Genomic DNA, 22,923 nt, shown 5'->3' with positions numbered 1-22,923 from the left:
ACTAAAAAATAAATATTAAAAAAAGAAATCAAACCAGATGTGGTGGTTCACTCCTTTAATCCCAGCTGAGGGTGGCAAGTTTGAGGCCAGCCTCAGCAATTTAGTGACACTGTGTCTCAAAATAAAAAATAAAAAAGTACTGGAGATATAGCTCTGTGGTAGAGTATCCCTGGGTTCAATCCCTAGCACCAAAACCAAACTAAAACAACCCCCCCCCCAAAACCTGTGGAATAAGCCTCATTGTTTTTTTCAACTACAAGCTTAGTGAGATGGTCACCAGTATTCCTGAAATGATACTTTATGTAACTTACATATGCTTATTTTCTATTATACCTACTATGTGGCTTGGGAAGATTCCTTAGAGCAGAAACTGGTACAAGTCAACTGCCTTTTTATATCTGTGCTGAGACTGTAAGCCTGGCTGAATATAGCATTATGTGTATGTTGACCTCAGTCAACCAAATGATCAAGGATACACTGGCCAACTTTTAGGAAGGAAAAGGATAATAAAAGAGAAACTGTAAAAAGCACATGGTTCTATCTGCTCAACCATAGATTTTGAATTTATTTCATTTCCAAAGGGGGGAAGAATGCTGTCATCCCCAATTGGATCTGATATCTTAGTGGCCCATGGTTTACCTTATTGAACATCTATTATGAGGCAGAAGCTGAGTAAAGTAAGCCAAATGTAACTCTGACTTTAGACACAGTACTCACAATATTATCCCCAAAAGGGACAGAAGCACTTATTTCCCTAGTTTTCTTAAAAAAGCTCTAAGAGCTCCTAAGGCAGCATTTTGGTTGTTAGATTGCTGCTGCTGCTGTTTTGCATTTGTGTGTGTGTGTGTGTGTGTGTGTTGTAGGGATAGATAGGAAATCTCATATCACCTAGGTCAGAATCTCTACTTGCCTCTCAAGCTGTTAAATATATTTGGATGCTTCTCAGCAGAAAGGAAAATTGTTGATACAATCTAGTTTGTATCAGTGGATGCTCTGGTTTGCTGGAATGAAAATAGCCTAATTAGACTTTACTATACTAATTTTCATTAAAATCAAAGGTAAGCCAGATATATTAAGATGTAAAATTCAAGGTGGAGCCCACACTGCCAGATACGATTCTTACTTCGGCTGTATGAGATGTATATAGCAGCACAGTGGGAGAGCTGATGTGAGACAGGCTTGATGAAAGGGCATGGCTGGCATTTGCAGGTTTTCACTTTTCTACTTTTCTTTTTTTGAGAAAGCTAAGTTGCCCAGGCTGGCCCCCAAACTTCAGTGATCTTTTTGCCTCTGCCCCCCAAGTAGCTGGGACTATAGGTGTACACTGCCACACCCAGATTTTTTAACAGCTTATTTTTAGGAATACATTTAGTAAAAGGGTCAAAATTGTGCTCTAGAGAGATGCTTACCGGCCTGAGGGGAGTTCTGAGATTTGAAAAGACCAACAACTCCCTTCCCATGGAATCCTCCAGATCGGAGGAGCAGAGTACCACTTCTTGAGTTCTTCCAACATACAACAGGCAGGCGATTGTGTCGATAGCAGCGGGCTACTCTTGGTAAACTACTGTCCTGTACAGCTTGAGGTACGACTAAAAGGCCAGGATAGCTTTAGGGATGTGGAAGGGAGAAAGGGAGTGTTTGGGTTGGAGAGGAAGAAAGAAATGGGTGGGGGGAGACAGAAGATACAAGAGTATGAATAGCATACTAGCACAGTAATTTTCTAAGATTCAAAAACACACTGGTTGAAGGGGTAAGGCATATTTTAAACATGAAACTTCATTTCAACTCTTTGATTCTTCTGGGGCTGAGAAGAAAATATGAAAACAGCTAACTCATTCACCCTCACCCACCAGTCTGTAGTTTTTCTTTTCTTTCTTTCTTTTTTTTTAAATGAGCCTCATACAATGATACTACAGACTTTTGTGAATAACCTACGTTTAGAAAATAAAAATATTATATAATATTTATTCTGTTCCATGTACAGCCAGAGGAAGGAGAAGTTGTGCTCCATTTGTCTACAGTGTGTCAAAATGCATGCTATTGTCATGTATAATTAATTAGAACAAAAGAAAAGATTTCTAAGAATAAAAAGTGATATACACATATGGTAAAAAAAGACTAAGGAAATTTTATATATAGTATTTGAAAAGTTTAAAATTTCAGGGTTTTTTCCTATTCTCATATACCAGGGTTAATATTTTGTAGTAATGTGAATACAAAATACATGGGCCTTTTTTATTTTTAAAAAACTATGTAAAAAGATATTTTACTTATATGCAACTTGGAAAAATGATTTCCACCCCTTTATTTGACATTCCTATGGTTTTCAAAAAGAATTTGTACTTCACAACAACAAAAATTACATAATATTTAAAAGGTTTCTATGGAGCTGAATATTTCCCTGTCCTCATACACTACTTTTCCTCAACTTGAAATAAAAATTGTAAGATTAGTGAATTAATGTCAACTTTATGTGAATGACAAGTCAAATTATCAACAACTTACAGATTACTGAAATGACAACAGAGAACAAAGCACACCAATAATTAGACTGCCTGAGATGGTGAAATGATTAAAAATCAAAACTAAATGATTTTTGTATGAGAATGAAATGTTCAAACATCACAATGAGTTTAAATATTTTATTAACATTACATGTTGATATGTACTTTAAAAAGATTAGCTCATAAAGTTGTAGGATATGATGTTGCGGAAATAAAAAATGTAAGAATACCTTGTTTTACAGATTAGTAAGTGTAAGAAGATAAGCAGGCTTCAGAGCCATTTCTTTATTTAGAAATATTACACTAAAGGGATTTTATACATTCACAACCACTAATCTAGCATCTTTTATTTATTTATTTATTTGGTGATTTTTTTTGTGGTGGTAAAATATAACTACATAAAATTCACCATGTTATCTTTTTTTTAAAGTGTACAAATCAGTAGTATAAAGTATATTCACACTGTTGTATGACCACCACCAATATCATTCCTAAAAATTCTAATTATTTAGCTTGATATAATCCAGTTTACAGTCATGAAAATCACAGCCTTCAACTACTTTAGTGAATGCCAAATTAAAACTTACCCCACGTTTTAAAAGCCTAGCACTCCTAGTACTCTGGTATTCTAGGAAGTTGTAACCTGTATTTTATTCATACCAAAAACTGTTGAGAAGACTATGCTGTTGACACCATTAATCATTCAGGAGGACTGAAAAAGCACTTCCATTATTAGAACTCTTTATTTCTAGTACCATTTTAATGTCTGTTCTCCCCTAACTTGCTTCTATATACCATGATAATGTATGTTAGGTAAAGGGAATAATGTGTAATGGCTGCCTTAGTAACAGAGACAGAACAAGCACACTCCTTCACTCCTTGCCTCCTGTAATAGGGCTGTCCATTCCTTCCACTGGACCTGAGTACCACAGACCATGCTGTGCTACATATAGGATCCAAGGCTCTCCTGCTCCCACACATGCTGGAGTGACAGCTTGATAGCTCCTGGTGCTGGGGCAAAGAGTGGTAAGACTGAAGATCACTAGAGTACTCTTAGTAACAGTTCTTATTTAGTAATGAACTATACCAATTACCCTGCTACCACTCTATCAAACTTCCCCTAGAGCCTTCAGATGTAGGCTCAAGAGTAATAAGCCTCACGGGATAGACTTGGCTTCAAAAGCTGCCGTGGAAATTTTTAAAACAAGGAATAGCTCACACAAGTGCTCAAAACACGAACGGTTAACACAAAAATGAAACTCATGTCATTACCACCTATGTCAAAAAATGAACCATTATCAGCATCTAAGAAGACCCCCTGTGTTTCATCCCAATCACTGTTTCTCTTCCTTAAAGATTACCTTTCCTGATTGCTAACAATATGGATAGATTTCTGAATTCCAGATAAAAGAAATCAATGGAATTTGTTCTTTTGTTCTGGCTTCTTTTGCTTAATATTGTGAAATCCACCTATATTACTATATAGATATAATTTATTCATTTTCATTCCTGTATAGTATATTACTATTTATTTTTCTGTCCTTATGTTGATTTTTGTGCAGTTTGTGAAAATATATTGATTTTGTTAAGAATAATGTTGCAGGAGTTGGGGGTGTAGCTCAGTGGTAGAGTGAATACTTATGCATGAGGCCTTGAGTTCAATTCACAGCAACAAACCCCACAAAAACCCAAACCAAAAACCCCAGAAACCACTCCCCCCAAACATGTAGTAATAATAACAATGACATTGCCATGAACATTCTTATAGACATCTGTTGGGAGCACATGTGTATTTCTGTTACAAATTCTACTCTATCTAAGAGAGAATTTTTGGGTAATAGGTTATGAACATGTTCAGTAGCGGCTTCAATGTTTAGTAGATGCTACCAGGTAACTTCTGAAGTTGTTTACCCAATTTACAGTCCCAACAGTAATAAGTGAGAGTCTAATTGCTCAACATCTTTACTATCACTGTGTATTGTCAGTCTTAAATTTTGGCCACTTTGGCAGGTTTATATAGTTATTTCACTGGGATTTTAATTTTTAGTTATCTGAAGATTAATAAGTTGAGTGTCTTTTCAGATACTATTTTTTTTACTACCAAAATATTCTCTTTTGTGTTTGTTCAAGTCTCCTGACATTTTTATTGCCTTTTATTCTTAGAATTCTTATTCTTAGAATCACCTTTTAATCTAGTGTACAACACTCCTTAATTTATCAATTCTTTATGGATAATGCTTTTCCTGTCCTAAGGCATCTTTCTATACCTCAAGGTCATAAAGATATTCTTCTATTTTTTAGGACTTTTTAATTTAATTTTAATTTTTTTTTTGTACCAGGGATTGAACTCAGGGGCACTTAACCACTGAGACACATCCCCAGCCCTTTTTATTTTGAGACAGTCTTGCTAAGCTGCTTAGGGACTAGCTAACTTGCTGAGGCTGGCTTTGAACTTGCAATACTCTTGCCTCAACCTCCTGAGCCTCTAGGATTACTGGTGTGTGCCACTGCAGCCAGCCAGGAACTTTTAATTTTTCATATGAAGATCTACAGGTTAATGGGAATTGATTTTGTTTACATTATAAGCTTGGGATAAAGATTAACCCATATCTATATCTATATCTCCAGCACCATATATTGACAACTTTCCATTCACTGCTCTTAAGTGCAACTTTTACCCTAAACCAAGACAAATGTTGGGCTATTGCTATATTCCTTCTTTTGTTCCACTGGTCTGTTTGTCCATCCTTGTGCTAATTGCATACTATCTTAATTACTGAAGCTTTACAAAAAGTCTTGATATACTGTAGTACTATACTGTAAGGCTATCCTTACTACTCCTGGCCTTCTGCATTCTTACATAACTCTTAGAATCACCTTTTCAATTTCCAAAAACCTTTTGCTAGGATTCTAGTTGTGATTTCATTGGATCTATAGACCAATTTTAGGAGAACTTACAATTATGAAAATATTGAATATTTGAATCTAAAACATGAAATATCTATTTATTTAGAGCTGTAATGATCCTCAATATTATTGTGAGTGTTCCATATAGAGGTGTTGCACATTTTTCATTGGATTTATTCCTAAGTATTTGATGCTTCTTAGTGCAACTGTAAATAGTATCAGTAAACAGCATCATTAAAATATCAAATAGCATCATCTTGAAATTTCATTTTTCAATGGTTTGGTTTGGATACATACATGACTAATAGAATGACTTTATACCAGTAACCTACTTTACCTCTAGATTTCTTCAGATTTTCTACATGTACATTCGGGTCACCTGTGATTAATGACAACTTTATTTTTTTTCTTCAACCTTTATCCTTTTATCATTTATTTTTCTAGTTCTTTTTTCACTCCCCAGGACCTCAAATGCAACACTGAATAGAAGTGGTGATAGAGAGCATCCTTGTCATCTGATCTCAGAGGAAAAGCTTTTTACCATTAAGTAAATTTTGCTGTAAGGTTTATAAGACAGATTAAGGAGCTATCCCTTTATGTCTGATTTTATTCAGTTCTTTTTAAAAAATCATAAGTGTATATTACATCTTATAAAATGTTTTCCTATATATAAAACCTTATTACATATTTTTTTCTTTAATTTTGTTAAAGTACCAAATACAGTCAGATACACTGACTGATCTGCCTCTTTATCTCCTTCTCCCTTGACTTTTCTTGCTAGGGAGAAATCCAGGCCCTTGTGCATGGCAGGTAACCACTCTACTATTGAGTCACATCTCCAGGCTCACTTTCTTTTTATTTATTGGTTATTTTTAGTTAGATATGACAGTAGAATTCATTTTTACATAATTATAAAAGCATGGAATGTATCTTGTTCTAATTTAGTCCTCAGCACCTCTCCTTCCTCTCCTCTCACCCCACCCATTGCTCCCTTCCCTCTATTCTACTGATCTTTCGGAGGCTTACTTTCAATGTTAAGCCAATTCTGTATTTCTGTAAAGAAATAAACTCTTCTTAGTCTTAATGAATTTCTGTGTGTGAAATTAATCTTTTGTTAATCTTCTTTATTCCTAGTAATGCTTTATACTTTAAAGTAAAGCTTTATACTTTGATGTTTGTATAACAGCTTTTATTAAAGGTTTTATGTTTCTTTAATGTAAATATTGAAATATTGAAATATTTACAATTATTGATATAAATTCACCATCTTACTACCTGTATTCTGTTTGTCCTATGTTTCCTTTTCTTTCCTTTCATGCATTCTTATGATTTATTTGTTATTCTATTTCATTCTAACAATTTGATAGATACATATTTTACACTACCGTAAATGTTTTTATAACAGGTCTTCTAATAAATTGTCTATTAAGATTTTACTTTGCTTCTGACAGACTAAAATAATAAATAAAATCTCTTTTCTCACTGGTGAGCATAATCCTGATAGCAAGTTTCCCAATCATCAGGACATCACATCCTGACAACACTACTAATACCTATCTACAAAGAGAAATAAGAATCTCAGAAAAATTGCTGCATATTCAGTCCCAACTTTTTAGTACTTCATGCAAAATGTTTTTTTGTCCACAATCTCAAATTATATTCTCAATTAGTTTCTCAATTGTCACACTGGTATTTGTACACTTAAGTTGCCATTTAAAATGACATACCTATAGTTCTTTTGGAGCAGCAGGGCTGAAACTAATAGTAACATGAAGACAATTTTCTAAAATATGTACAAGGCTTAAAATTTACAAAGTGGCTTTGAAGCTATTTAATCCAAGCAGGAATATATACATACATAAAAGAAAACGACTTACCAGGAGATGAAAGTGACTGAACTTGTAGAATGGTGGAATATAGTTTTAGAGAATATATATTTACATATAGTAAAGAATGAAACAGAGACTAACATTTGAAAAGCAGCAAGAGGCAACAAGAATAGAAAAAAATGTGTTCATTTATATTATTAATATAATTTAATAAATATTCTAATTAGACAGCATACAAAAGTCGTGCCTACACCTGGGTCAGCAAATTACAGACTGTGGGCCAAAGCCAGTCATATCCACTCATTCTTTAATGTCACTTCTGTCGTAGAGCTAAGGGGCTGCAATGAAAGACTTTATAGTTCAAAAACCTGAAATTATTTTATCTGGCCTTTTACAGAAAAGGTTTTGGGATCCCAGGCCTGTAGCAGACTTCACTTTACTTTGCTCATGTGTCTGAGCACATCCTTTTCTTTCTTCATGTTATATTTTTTAAAAAAAATATTTTTATTAGTTTTTGATGGACCTTTATTTTATTTATTTATTTACAAGTGGTGCTGAGAATCAAACCCAGTGCCTCACACGTGCTAGGCAAGTGCTCTACCACTGAGCCACAACCCCAGCCCCTTGCTTCATGTTATCTTTGTGCATGCTAGAAAAAAACCAAACTGAGAAGAGAGACATAAAGGATATCCATAGAGGAGATAAACACTTTGTCTTTCACTGTCTGACCTAGCATAGCACTTTTTGGTGATACACGTGTTTTAAGAATACCAATGATATACTTTTTCATTCTGCATAAAAAGTATCTCTAAAATATTTATATCTCTTTTCTGGCACTTTTATTTATCTCTGGATTACGGATGTAAACAGCCCATTGATGACTCAAACAGGAAGAAAAGAAAGGTTTCTTTTTGGAGCCCAGTGATACTTACCTCCGGCACAGTGAATACATCCTGTTGGAGGCAGTGATTCGGAAATACTCCGGTTTTGATCGGGAGGAGCTGCCACTTATGGTTCCCAAACCTAAACGCTGATAGTCTCTGAAACAAGCTTTTTCCACCAACTGTTCCATTGTAGACTTCTCCGAAGCCTTCAAGGTACTTGTCGGGAGTTCACTATCATCTGAAACTATAATGGCAACAACAGGGTTTGAAGAAATAATTAACTCAAAGTAAAAAATTCAAAATTTATTATTATTATTAATTTTTTTTTGTACTTGGGATTGAACCAGTGGTGCTTAACTGAGCCACATCTTCAGCCCTTTTTTGTATTTTATTTTGAGACAGGGTCTCACTGAATTGCTTAGGGCCTCACTAAGTTGCTGAGGCTGGCTTTGAACTCACAATCCTCCTGCCTCAGCCTCCCAAATTGCTGCCACTGCACTCAGCTAGGATTCAAACTTAATTTTGAAAAGAATCTTTACATTAGAGCTTAGGTATTATGTATATCATAAATTAAACCATGTAACTTCTATGAGGAATTATAAATAAACATGAATTAAAATAGCAGTGGACAGTCAAGAAACGAATAGTAGTAATTCAGTTAACTAGAAAATGTCAGAGGAATAATAGCATTTAAGTAATTTCTAAAAATAATAATTCTGAATTAATTGCCAATATTTTTCTATTTTTAATCAATCTTCTCATTAATGCCAAACTGCAGTGATTTCTATATATGACTATAAAAATACCCAAATGTTGTCAGAAGTTAACTGTCATGTCAGTAAGTTTATCTTTAGTAGGAAAGATCATTACCTAAATTCATCATTTGGGTTTCAGTTTACTTTTCAGAGCATAAATTTTATTAGAAATTTCTAGAGTAAGCAGAAGCTCACTAGAGGGAAGAACCTTTTTTCCCCCCCTTTGAATGGTATAAAGAAGTTATAGTTCTTTTCTGAAAATATTTTTTTATTTTGTTGGATGATGTGGTGTACATGAAAAACTCCCTCACAGTTTTGCAATCATGGTTACAGGCCTCTTTACGATTTTAGATGTGAAAGAATTTACTCAATAATCAAGTATCTTAAGGGAGGATTAAAAACAAAAGATATTCCTAACTGATACTGTATGTTCTTAAAAAAAAAAGAAAAAAAAAGATAAAAATCCATGTTAATAACTATCCTACTTTACTTTTCTGTTTGTTTTTAAAGGGAGAGATGTCAAATAAAACTTTTGAAGGTTATGTTAAATATACTCAAAGTATCCTACTTTACTTTTCTGTTTGTTTTTAAAGGGAGAGATGTCAAATAAAACTTTTGAAGGTTATGGAAATATACTCAAAGTACCAGTGTGTAAAGAAAAGAGATGGCTTTCTTCCATTAAAATTAAAAAGAAAAAAAGATGAAAACCAACAGCTACCCTTGCAAAAATAAGACTTTGTGTTTCAATCTGTGAACTTTGCAATGGAAGATAATCAAGTGCTAGTTTTATGTTGGCCTTTAATTTTCAGAGGAGCAAAGAGCATTACATAATTTGGTTTTTTCATGGAATCATTATCATAGAATAATGCTTCTTTGTTTATTTGTTTGTTTTTTGAGACAGGGTCTTACTATATTGCCTATGTTGACCTTGAACTCCTGGGCTGAACCATCCTCCTGTCTTGGTCTCCTCAATGTTTGGGACTATAGGTGCAAACCATTGTGCCCAGTTAACAGAATGTTTTTCGTTCCATGAAATCATAAAATCTTTGAATTAGAAAAATCATCAGGATGGGCAACAGTAATTTTTTATGGATTTACATATGACTGTGAGAAGGACAGGGTTCCATCAAATGGTCACTTCAGTAATGAAATGATGGATCTTTACATTGCTCCCAGAGGAAGAACGTAAGCACACCTTCTCATATAGGGAGGGCATGTATTCAGACACACAAAACTACATAAGTTCTTTATCCCAGTAAACTGAAATGGAGACCTTTTAGGGAGACCAGAGCTCTCCCTAAAAACAAGGTTTCTTTTAAAATGTGTCATTACTGTTACAGGTAGTAGTTACTGTATAATCACTAAGTGGATCTAAAATTTTGATAGGAAAATCATGTAATGACATCCCTCCCACATTAGATCAGATTCTTTGTAGTATTAATTCCATAGTATATAGATATTGGGTTACACAGGAAAAAAAATCAGTCAATATGATATTTGGCTACTGGCTTTCTTCTGTTTTCCCAACTAAGCATTATATTGGCTACCTCAACTATATTCTTTTTTTAAAAATATTTTTTATCTATTTTATTTTTAAATTTTTATATATGTGGTGCTAAGGATCAAACCCAGGGCCTCGCGTCTGCGAGGCAAGCACTCTACCACTGAGTCCCAGCCCCAGCCTGTGAATTTTTTTAAATATTTAGCAGATATTTTTTATTATCACCTAAGAATTCCTTCATCTTAGGTCTCCCTTTTGATTAAGAGGACTCACAAATATTTTTATCAAAAGCCCAATCTTTAACTTTGAATATTTAATATCTTTACTTCCTTATTCTTATTATGTTAGAATAAAGCACAGTGGAGTACCCTGTACCCAAATTTTCTATGCAGTGGAGTTTCCTTCTAACTCCTTTTTATAAGACCCACATGAAAATGTCAATGTATAAATTTAGTAAAGAAGTATAATTTAATAAAATATTATCTAAATAACAGAATATGAGGAAAATGATTATATTTTTTCCAGTTCTGATAACTTGGTATTTTCAGTCTTCTCATAAGATCTAGATTTTTGTACATCAAAGGTTAAGTGCAAGAGTTTCAAGATGGCGGACCTGAGGGAGGCAGCATTCTGTGTTGCTCTGTGATCCAGATCTCACCTAGTCGGAATACTGCATCTCTAAGAATGTTCGAGAATCCCTATACAGCTACTCTCTGCAGAAATCACGTTGTGACCCCGCGCAGGACTCTGGGGCCTCAGTGTTCGAGCAGGACCCAAAGCCCGATGTTCCAGTTCATGCAAGACCCAACGACTGCCTTAGCAGAATCACCTATCAACACATCTGCAGATCGCCAAGACTTCGCTCTGCTCTCACCTGCTACCTACCCACAGTACAACGCCATCACCTAGTTCCCCCAACCTCACCAGACACCCCAGTGCTGAAAGCAAACCGCTGCCATCTTGGCTCAACATTCTGGCCATATTAGGTGGGGGCAGTTCCCAGATTGGATCTCCAGGGGCCAGTGGATTTTTGCAGAAATCACCAGGGCTGCGACTACCCGCGCAGAAATCAGAGCCTCTGAGCTCGAGTAACTCGTCTCCAGACTCCGGACCTAAAGCCCACAGTTCTAGCTCATGCACGGCTCACGAGCAGCTAAGCAGAAACACCTATCAGCACCTCTGCAGAACTCCAGACTGCGTGTCACTCCCACACAGGTCACTTGGCTGCTACCTACCCACAGCACAAGGTCATGGCCCAGCTCCCCCTACATCACCAGTCACCCTGGCAGTAGAAGCAGACCAACTCCATGTTGGAAAACCTTCCTCGCCATTTTGTGGTGGACATGGCTATCAGATCGGATCGCCATTTGAGCAGGTGATGTATTGTTGATATTGGTCTGTTAACATTGTCCTTTCCCACAAAGGAGAGATCTTGGTAGCCTACAAGAGCACTACAAATCTATAGGGTAAAAACAATAACACACCAGATCCACAGAGCTGGAAAGGAAGACACATGAGCAACACGAAAAGACAAGGGAAGAAAGTACCACAAACAAATCAAGACATTAGAAGAATTGGAAGCTATAGCAGAAAAAAATGACAGAGAAAGATTTCAAAATATATATGGTTAAAATGTTCTGGGATCTCAAAGAAGACATAAGAGAACAAATACAGGCAGTGAAAGATCACTTTAACAATGAGCTACACAAACAAATCCAAGATGTAAAAGATCACCTCAACAGGGAGATAGAGGTTATACAAAAAACCTAAACAGAAATCCTTGAAAGGAAAGAAATAATAAACCAAATTAAAAATGAAATGTATCACAGAGAAGACCACTTAGAAGATAGGACATCAGACAATGAAGATCAAGTAAATAATCTTGAAAAGAACATAGATCCACACAGTGAAAATGATAAGAAACCACGAGCAGAACATTCAAGAAATATGGGATAACATAAAAAGACCAAATTTAAGAGTAATTGGGATAGAGGAAGGCACAGAGGTCCAAACCAAAGGAATGAACAAACTATTCAATGAAATAATATCAGAAAACTTTCCAAACATGAAGAATGAATTGGAAATCCAAATTCAAGAAGTCTACATGACTCCGAATGTACAAAATCACAACAGACCCATACCAAGGCACATTATAATGAAAATGCTCAACATAAAGAATAAGGAGAGAGAGGAAAAAAAAAAGCCACAAGAAAAAGGAATCAAATTACGTACAAGGGAAAATCAACTAGGATAACTGCAGATTTTTCAACACATATCCTTAAAGCTAAAAGATCCTGGAACAACATATATATATACCAAGTTCTGAAAGATAATGGGTGCCAACCAAGAATCTTGTATCCAGCAAAATTAAGCTTTAGATTTGAAGATGAAATAAAAACCTTTCATGATAAACAAAAGTTAAAAGAAAACTATATAGCTAGAAAACCGACACTACAAAACATCCTTGGCAAAATATTTCATGAAGAGGAAATGAAAAACAGCAATGAAAATCAGCAGAGGAAGGTAGGACACTAAAGGAAAAACTAATCAAAGAGGAAAACCAATTCAAGTAAAATAACAAAAATAAACAAATATGGCTGGAAATACAAACCATGTCTCAATAATAACTCTAAATGTTAATGGCTTAAACTCACCAATCAAAAGACATAGCAGATTGATTAAAAAATAGACCCAACATATGCTGCCTCCAGGAGACTTATCTGACAGGAAAAGACATACACATATTGAAGGTGAAAGGCTGGGAAAAATCATACCACTCACATGGACTGTGGAAGCAAGGGGGGGTTTCCATACTCATATCAAATAAAGTAGACTTAAAGCCAAGGTTAATCAAAGAGATGAAGATGGACATTACGTACTGCTCAAGGTAACCATACACCAACAAGACACAACAATCATTAATATATTTGCCCCAAACTATGGTGCAGCTATGTTCATCAAACAAACTCTTCTCAAGTTCAAGAGTCAAATTGACCACAACACAATAATCGTTTTTTTTTTTTTAAGACAGAGAGAGAGAGAGACAGAGAGAGAGAATTTTTTAATATTTATTTATTTTTTTTAGTTTTCGGCAGACACAACATCTTTGTTTGTATGTGGTGCTGAGGATCGAACCCGGGCCGCGCACATGCCAGGCGAGCACGCTACCGCTTGAGCCACATCCCCAGCCCACAACACAATAATCTTGGGTGATGTTAACACACCTCTCTCACCACTGGATAGATGTTCCAAACAAAAGTTGAATAAAGAAACTATAGAACTCAATAACATAATCAATAACTTAGACTTAACTGACATATATAGAATATTTCAACCTGCATCAAGCGGATACACATTTTTCTCAGCAGCACATGGATCCTTCTCTAAAATAGACCATATACTATGCCACAAAGCAACTCTTAGCGAATACAAAAAAGTAGATATAGTACTATGATTTTATCATAATGGAATGAAATTAGAAATCAATGACAAAATAAAAAATAAAAATTTCTCCATCACCTGGAGACTAAACAATATGCTACTGAATTAAAAATGGGTTACAGAAGACATCAAGGAGGAGATTTAAAAAATTCCTAGAGGTAAATAAGAACATAGACAAAACATATGAAAATCTCTGGGACACTATGAAAGCAGTACTAAGAGGTAAATTCGTTGCATGGGGTTCATTCCTTAAAAGAAGAAAAAGTCAACAAATAAATGACCTCACACTACATCTCAAAGCCCTAGAAAAAGAATAAACTAGCAGCAAAAGCAGTAGAAGGCAAGAAATAATTAAAATTAGAGCTGAAATCAATGAAATCAAAACAAAAGAAACAACTGAAAAAATTGACAAAACAAAAAGTTGGTTCTTTAAAAAAATAAATAAAATTGACAAACCCTTAGCCACGTTAACGAAGGAGAGAGAGAACTCAAATTACCAGCATACATGATGAAAAAGGTAATATCACAACAGACACTACAGAAATACAGAGGATAATTAGAAATTATTTTGAAAACTTATACTCCAATAAAATAGAAGACTTTGAAGGCATCGACAAATTTCTTAAGTCATACGATTTGCACAGATTGAGTCAGGAAGATATACATAACTTAAACAGACCAATATCAAGTGAGGAAATAGAAGAAGCCATCAGAAGCTTACCAATCAAGAAAAGCCCAGGACTGGATGGATACACAGCCGATTTCTACACGACCTTTAAAGAAGAACTAATACCAATACTCTTCAATTTACTTCTGGAAATAGAAAAAGAGGCAGTAATTCCAAACTCATTCTATGAGGCCAATATCATCCTGATCCCAAAACCAGGCAAAGACACATCAAAGAAAGAAAACGTCAGACCAACATCTCTAATGAATATAGTTGCAAAAATTCTCAATAACATACTGGCAAATCGAATACAAAAACATATCAAAAAGATTGTGCACCATGATCAAGTGGGATTCAACCTAGGGATGCAAGGTTGGGTCAACATACAGAAATCAATAAATGTAATTCATCACATCAATAGACTTAAAGATAAGAACCATATGATCATCTCAATAGACACAGAAAAAGCATTTGACAAAATACAGCATCCCTTTATGTTAAAAATACTAGAAAAACTAAGGATGACAGAAACATATCTCAACATCAGAAAGGCTATCTATGCTAAGTCTCAGGCCAACATCATTTTATATGGAGAAAAATTGAAGGCATTCCCTCTAAAAACTGGAACAAGACAGGGATGCCCTCTTTCACCACTTCTATTCAACATAGTTCTTGAAACACTGGCCAGAGCAATTAGACAGACAGAAGAAATCAAAGGGATGTGTATAGGAAAAGAAGAACTTAAATTAGCACTATTTGCTGATGATGTGATTCTATATCTAAAAGACCCAAAAAACTCCACCAGAAAACTTCTAGAACTAGTAAATGAATTCAGCAAAGTGGCAGGATATAAAATCAACACCCATAAATCAAAGGTATTTCTGTATATCAGTGACAAATCCTCTGAAAAGGAAATGAGGAAAACTACCCCATTCACAATAACCTCAAAAAAAAAAAAAAAAGATATTTGGGAATCAACTTAATGAAAGAGGTGAAAGATTTTTACAATGAAAACTATAGAACCCTAAAAGAGAAATCAAAGAAGACCTTAGAAGATGGAAAGATCTACCTTGCTCTTGGATAGGCAGAATAAATATTATCAAAATGACCACACTATCAAAAGCACTATACAGATTTAATGCAATTCTGATCAAAATCCCAATGGCATTCTTCATAGAAATAGAAAAAGCAATCATGAAACTCATCTGGGAAAATAAGAGACCCATAATAGCTAAAGCAATCCTTAGTAGGAAGAGTGAAACAGGTGGTATCTCTATACCAGATCTTAAACTATACTACAAAGCAACAGTAACAAAAACAGCATGGTATTGGCACCAAAATAGGCTAGTAGACCAATGGTACAGAACACAGGACACAGAAACTAACCCACAAAATTACAATTATCTTATATTAGACAAAGGTGCCAAAAACACGCACTGGAGAAAAGATAGCATTTTCAACAAATGGTGCTGGGAAAACTGGAAATCCATATGCAACAAAATGAAATTAAACCCCTATCTTTCACCATACACAAAACTTAACTGAAAATGGACCAAGGACCTAGGAATTAAACCAGAGAATCTGCATCTAATAGAAGAAAAAGTAGGCCCTAATCTTCATCATGTGGGATTAGGCCCCAACTTCCTTAATAAGACTTCTATAGTACAAGAATTAAAACCAAGAATCAACAAATGTGATGGAATCAAACTAAAAAGTGTCTTCTCAGCAAAAGAAACAATCTGTGAGGTGAACATAGAGTCTACATCCTGGGAGCAAATCTTTATCCCTCACACAACAAATAGAGCACTAATCTCTAGGGTATATAAAGAACTCAAAAAGCTAAGCACCAAAAAATAAATGACCCAATCAACAAATGGGCCAAGGACCTGAACAGACACTTCTCAGAAGAGGATATACAATAAATCAACAAATGTATAAAAAAATGCTCATCATCTCTAGCAGTCAGAGAAATGCAAATCAAAACCACTCTAAGATATCATCTCACTCCAGTCAGAATGGCAGCTATTATGACGACAAACAACAATAAGTGTTGGTGAGGATGTTGGGAAAAAGGCACACTCGTATGTTGCTGGTGGGACTGCAAATTGGTGCAGCCAATTTGGAAAGCAGTATGGAGATTCCTTGAAAAACTGGATATAGAACCACCATTTGATCTGGCTATTCTTTTCCTCGGACTATACCCAAAGGACTTAAAAACAGCATACTACAGGGACATAGCCACATCAATGTTTATAGCAGCACAATTCACAATAGCTAAATTGTGGCGCCAACCTAGATGTCCTTCAGTGGATGAATGGATCAAAAAAAAAAAAGTGGCATATACACACAATGGAATTTTACTCAGCATTAAAAAAGAACAAAACCATGCAATTTGCAGATAAATGGATGGTGTTGGAGAATATAATGCTAAAAAAACAAATGCTGAATGTTTTTTTCTGATATAAGGAGGTTGACTCATAGTGAGGTAGGGTGGGAAAGCATGGGAGGAATAGATAAATTCTAGATAGGGCAGAGGGGTGGAAGGGAAAGGGAGTGGGCAGGGGATTAGCAAGGATGGTGGAATGTGATGGACATCATTATACAAAGTACATGTATGAAGACTTGAATTGGGTGTCAACGTACTTTATATACAAACAGAGATATAAAAATTGTGGTATATATGTTTTTTAAGAATTGTAATGAAAAAAAGTACATATATAATGCCATAAATTGGCGTGAACATACTTTATATACAGAGATACAAAAAATTGTGCTCTATATGTGTAATAAGAATTGTAATGCATTCCACTGTTGTTGTATATTTAAAAAAATAATAAAATAAAAAAGAAAAGACATGGTATAAGGGGAAAAAAAAGAACTGTAATACAAAACAACAACAACAACAAAAAACAAAGGACATGTATAAAGGCAAAAAAAAAAAAAAAAAGAATAGTGTTACCTTAGATTAGGTAGAGGGAAGTGAAAGAAGGGGAAGGCAGGTGATGTGAGGATAAAAAAGACGGTAGAACGAAACAGACATTATTACTTTATGTATATATGTGACTGTATGACCAATATGATTATACAATATGTATACCCAGAAAAATGAGAAATTATATCCCATGTATGTATGATATATCAAAATATATAAGTGCATTCTACTGTCATGTATAACTAGTTAAAACAAATAAAAAATTAATTAAAAAAATTAAAAAGGTTAAGTGCAACTACATTGTCGTTTCTTATTCAAATAAGAATAAAAAAACTAAATCATGAAAAATGGTTCTTAACATACCAGATACATCATCTTCTTCATTCCATCCAGGACGATTTACTCTCTCTTCCACAATTGTTCCTGTCCTCCTCTTCAATAAATACTGCCGCCCAATTGTCATTTTCCCTGCCCTTTTGGCACCTTTCACAATTGTTTTTGAGAAAGTGCTACAAGTAATAAAATCAAGGAGAATGTCAATTTAATATAAAGGTACACTTATAGTTTTGACACCCACATAGCTCAAATTTTTTCTTCTCTGTTCCCACAGCCATACGTACAGTCTACTGTATTATACATACTTTTGTTAAGCTTCTCCTTCTTTAGAAGTGGCAGTAGACAAACTTCATATAAGACTCCACTGTCATCAGGAGGACACTTAGGCAAAAAACTGCTTATCACCTAAATCTAAACTTCCTGGGGTAGCCTTTTTTGGTTAAGTACAGCCTGAACCCATTCTGATTCTCCATGCCACCAAAGTCCCACAAAATTATGCTTGCAGAAGTCTCCCTACTTGGAAAGCCAACCTGACCCCTTCTCTGCCAATTAAGACATTTTTTGAGGTCATATGACAATTACAGTTGGCAGCACTTTGGGCTTCTTTTCCTTTTTTTTTTTTTTTTTTTTTAAGATTGGTTATTTTTAATTATAAATGACAGAAGAATCCATTTGGATATAATTATACAAGCATGAAATATATCTTCTTCTAATTAGGACCCCATTCTTATGGATGTACATGATAGTGAGATTCACTGTGGTATATTCATATATGTAATAGAAAAATTATGTCAGATTCATTCCACTATCTTTCTTTTTCCTATCTCCCTCCTTCCCTACATTCCCCTTTTGTGTAATCTACTGAACTTTGCCTTGCCCCCCACCCATTGTGGGTTAGCTTCCAAATACCAGCAAAAATATTCAACCTTTGGTTTTTTGGGATTTACTTATTTCACTTAGCATGATTGTCTCCATGACTTATCTCCTAAATGCTTTAAGTGTGTACATGTGATGTCCTACCTCACATGTAGCTTTATCTTATAAAGCTGTAGGCTTTATAAGATATAAGAATGCTCCCCTTTTGAGAGGAGAAAAGAAAGAAACAGAAACTTGAATATTCTTTTCAGAATCAGCTTTAATTAGAGAGAAACTAAGATGTAAGTTATTTGGACCTAAAAATATTTTATTTATTCAAATAGCTTTCCCTTTCTTGCTGATAGAAAACCCAGAGTATTTATACTCTAGTGAATTAACTAAAGAAGCAATTTCCTCATTAATCAGATAGAGAAGAAGATTTTAAGTAAGATTGTTCTTGATTATGTTCTTCTCTGATAAAGAATTCTTTTTTTTTTTTGTATTTTCTTGTCATTCTGTGAAAATGATAAGGATTCTTTTATTGTCAAATAGATTTACCAGACCATTTTAGTTACTTGCAGTGCAAACCTGGAGATTATGAAACATGAAACATGCTTAAGATAACTGTTGGGAATCATAAAATACTGGTATTGCAATTTTTTTCAGGTATAACCTAAACTCAATGGTATTTCTGAATTTTTTTTTTCCAGCTAGAGCTTTTTTTTCATACACACAGGCAATTTTTTTTTTGGGGGGCGTGTACCAGGGATTGAACTCAGGGGCACTCAACCATTGAGCTACATCTCCAGCCGTTTTTTGTATTTTATTTAGAATTGCTTAGGGCCTTGCTAAGTTGCTGAAGCTGGCTTTGAACTTGTGATCTTCCTGCCTCAGCCTCCTGAGCTGCTGGGATTATAGGCATGTGCCACCATGCTTGGCTCAATTCTTAAAATTTTAAATTGTTATATATCTCTTGAGCTGGTACAACAGGCTTGATACAGTTACATATTTCTGAAACTCATATAATATATATATATATACACACACACACACACACACACACACATACACACACGCACATATTTCTGAGTTTGTATAGTATTTCTTTTTTAAAAATATTTTTTAGTTGTTGATGGATCTATATTTTATTTATTTATATGTGGTGCTGAGAATTGAACCCAGTGCCTCACATGTGCTAGGCAAGTACTCTTCCACTGAGTTACAACTCCAGCCCCTGTATAGCATTTCTAAAACACTATGCCAAGCATTGCTTCTTCCACTGAGGGCTAGCGTAACAAAGATCATAGGCAGGATTGTCTGTGTGACCCTCCAGTGCTGAGATAAAATGCTTTACTTACTGTTATAAATCCTTAGGAAACTGTTCATGCTATCTATGGTCCCCTTCACTTACCAGGTAATATGTAATACTGGTGGCTAGTTATGCATTTGGGAAAATGACATACTGCTGGGAACCTCAAATCTTCCATATCTCCAATCTACTTAACTTTCAGGCAAAAAGCCTGCAAAGCTCATTCTAATATGTAATTTGTGCCAGCAGATGCCCATATTTTAGGTTATTAAAGGTGAGTGAAGTAAAAAATCAGGTTCTATATTTTATCACTAACGGTAGGGAATTTTAAATCAATTGTTATTTTCTAAGAGTTGAAATTGATGAAAATTTCAATATTGATTTCTAAAAATTTTTGTCAGAAAATAAGGATTCATATGACAATTAAATGCAATGCTTGATCCTAGATTGGATTCTGAATCAGAAAACAAAAACAAACAAAAAAACAAAATAGCAATAAAGAAGAGTCATTACACTCTTGGATACAGACTGTATGTTAGGTAAAAGTTTTACATTAATTACATTTCTTTCCTTTTTTGTTTTTTGGGCAGTGCAGGGGATTGAACCTAGGGGCACTCTACCATTGAGCTACATCCCCAGCTCTTTTCATTTTTTATTTTAAGAAGGGTCTCTAAGTTGCTGAGTCTGGCCCCAAATTTATGATCCTTCTGCTGCAGCCTCCTGAGTTGCTGGGATTAAAGGTATGCGTCACTGCACCTGGACAAATTTTTTGGTTGTTTACTATATCTAGGTTGAGATAATGATTTTTTTCTCTTAGAAAATGTATATTGATGTTCAAGGATAAGGGCATTTTGTATGTTAACATAGTGGTTAGAAAATTTATATATAATATATGTTATAAATACATAGCTGTTGAGTGTGTATATAATATATATAAATCATACGTATGTAGCTGTTTTATCAGCTTTAAGAAAGATACAGCAATTTAAAAATTTTAAGAATTGCCTTTAGCATGAAAAAATAAAAATGTTGTCACCCTAGCTGGGAAAAATTTTTCAAAAAATATCCTTAAGCTGGGCACTGTGGTATATGCCTATAATCTCAGTGACTCAGGAGGTTGAGGCAGGAGGATTGCAAGATTGAGACCAGTTTCAGAAATTTAGCAAACCCCTGTTTCAAAATAAAAAGGGACTGGGTATATAGCTCAGTGGTAAAGAACCCTTGGATTCAATCCCCAGTATCAAAACAAAACACAAAAACCCTCAAACTACCACCACCACCACCCATTAAGTTACACCTGAAGTGATTTTATGAATGTACAAACACACACACACACACACACACACACACACACACAGAATAAATATAATGAAAATATAAACCACTGGTTAATCTGGGTAAAGAATTCTTTGAACTACTGTTGTCAATTTTCTGTAAGTTTGAAATTATTCAAAATAAAGTTACAAAAAAAAAAAAAAAAAAAGAAAAAAGAAAAATAAAAACTCCTGTTTCTAGATCAAAAAACAAAACTGTCCACTCAGTCTGGATATTAATAAAAGATGCAAGGGCTACTGTTCAAAGGCAGTTAAAGATTAATATGAAAAAAAAGAGAAAACAGAATTTCATGTCATAAAAATGCATCATGAGCAATGGATGTCAAAGCCTCTTATAGTTTTTAAGATCTTCAAACTTGTTACCCATATCAATGCTGCTGTTCCATAGTTTCTTGAGCTTGGCCCAATGGTCTTGACAGAAATTAAAAAGAGCAATCATTTTACACCTGGACATAAAGTACTTCCTCTGACAATCAGTTACGGAGGGTTGAAATTAAGAGACCAGTCTTTCTTCTTACCGAAAGGAAGTGTTCTTTTCCTTCTGTTTGGGTAAAATTATTTGTGGGGTAGTTTGTCCAGCAGCAAAAGCGAAGGTGCTAAAGATGGACTGAGGATAACGGAACTTCATTAGTTGTTTCTTAAAGATCTCTACTACTTCCGGACTGACTTCTTCATCAAATGCTACTTTAATCAACTAGAGACAAAAGAGATTAAACATATCAGAAGTACTATTTCCAGACAACTCCCCCCAAATTACTAAAACAAAACATACAGAAAAAAAATAACAAAACTAAATGGCAAGACTTTGGAGACTGTAGGAACTCTTGATAATGTACAATACAGGCTTTTAATTTTGAAAGTGAAAAAAGGCCCAGAAAAGTTACCTTGTCATGTATGGTTAACTGGCAAGGAAAATCAGATTTTTGAAGTTGGGTTTCTTTAAGACTATCTTTTCTACCATGGGATGAGGAATAAACTTGTAATGTCTGCAGTAGCAAGCATGCCCTTTATATTTTTTAACTGCTGGTTCTAGATAGGGAATTTGACCTAATAATGTCCCTTTGTACCTAGGGATACATCAAATCTAGGGAAAAAAAATCAGTTTGATTATAATCTTAACCAGAATAGACAGGCATTATTTGAGTATAGTGTTCTTTGGCAGCTGGGATAGTTAGTACTCTTGGTGACGTAAGAAGGTCTGGAGTCTAAATATCAACAACTTCACAGTTCATGAGATGAGCATAGAAGGTACAGGGGAGGGTTCCTTGTCTAGAAGAAATGAGGTAAGAATTGGAATCATTGGAAATCTGCAAAGTCAAAGACAAGGCAGGAAGAATAGGAAAAACAAAAGATATATAGATTGTGAACTTTGGAAAAAAAAAAAAAAGAAAAACTAAGAAAAGATTGCTTCTTCTAGGAATTGGTTTGTTATCAGTAGTTCTATGTTTTGGTATGTTCAGAGTCCCCTGGAAAAAACCCTTGCTTTATCAGGGATTACGCAGTTAGTACCAACAGTACATTAGCCCAAGTTATACTTCTCAAGAGTTTTACCTCTTCCATAGAAGAGCCAGCCATAGGGCATTTCTTTCTGAAACAGATGCTAGAGGAATTGATTTTTATCTAAAGAATTGAGATATAACTTGTCAGAGAAAAAGAGCCCTCATGTGTC

The 22,923-nt window shown here is 34.8% G+C and overlaps 1 protein-coding gene across 2 annotated transcripts in view; it reads right to left on the bottom strand.

The window, feature by feature from the left end:
* The window catches only part of Sbf2 (SET binding factor 2), a 426,994-nt gene that overhangs the window by 47,296 nt on the left and 356,775 nt on the right, over window positions 1–22,923 (bottom strand). For both annotated transcript variants that reach the window (XM_046438075.1, XM_046438076.1), the window contains exons 24-27: window positions 21,773–21,948; window positions 17,784–17,929; window positions 8,173–8,368; window positions 1,410–1,606 (exon numbers count right to left, since the gene is read on the bottom strand). In XM_046438075.1, coding sequence (XP_046294031.1) covers window positions 1,410–1,606; window positions 8,173–8,368; window positions 17,784–17,929; window positions 21,773–21,948 — 715 coding nt within the window. The remainder of the gene's footprint in view (window positions 1–1,409; window positions 1,607–8,172; window positions 8,369–17,783; window positions 17,930–21,772; window positions 21,949–22,923) is intronic.

Source organism: Marmota monax, unplaced genomic scaffold (assembly GCF_021218885.2).
Source record: "Marmota monax isolate L192 unplaced genomic scaffold, Marmota_monax_Labrador192_F-V1.1 WCK01_AAM20220418_F8-fsc00061, whole genome shotgun sequence".
NCBI classification, from domain to species: Eukaryota; Metazoa; Chordata; class Mammalia; order Rodentia; family Sciuridae; genus Marmota; species Marmota monax.
The sequence above is the reverse complement of the archived record's forward strand: the minus strand, read 5'-3'. Positions and strand labels throughout refer to the sequence as shown.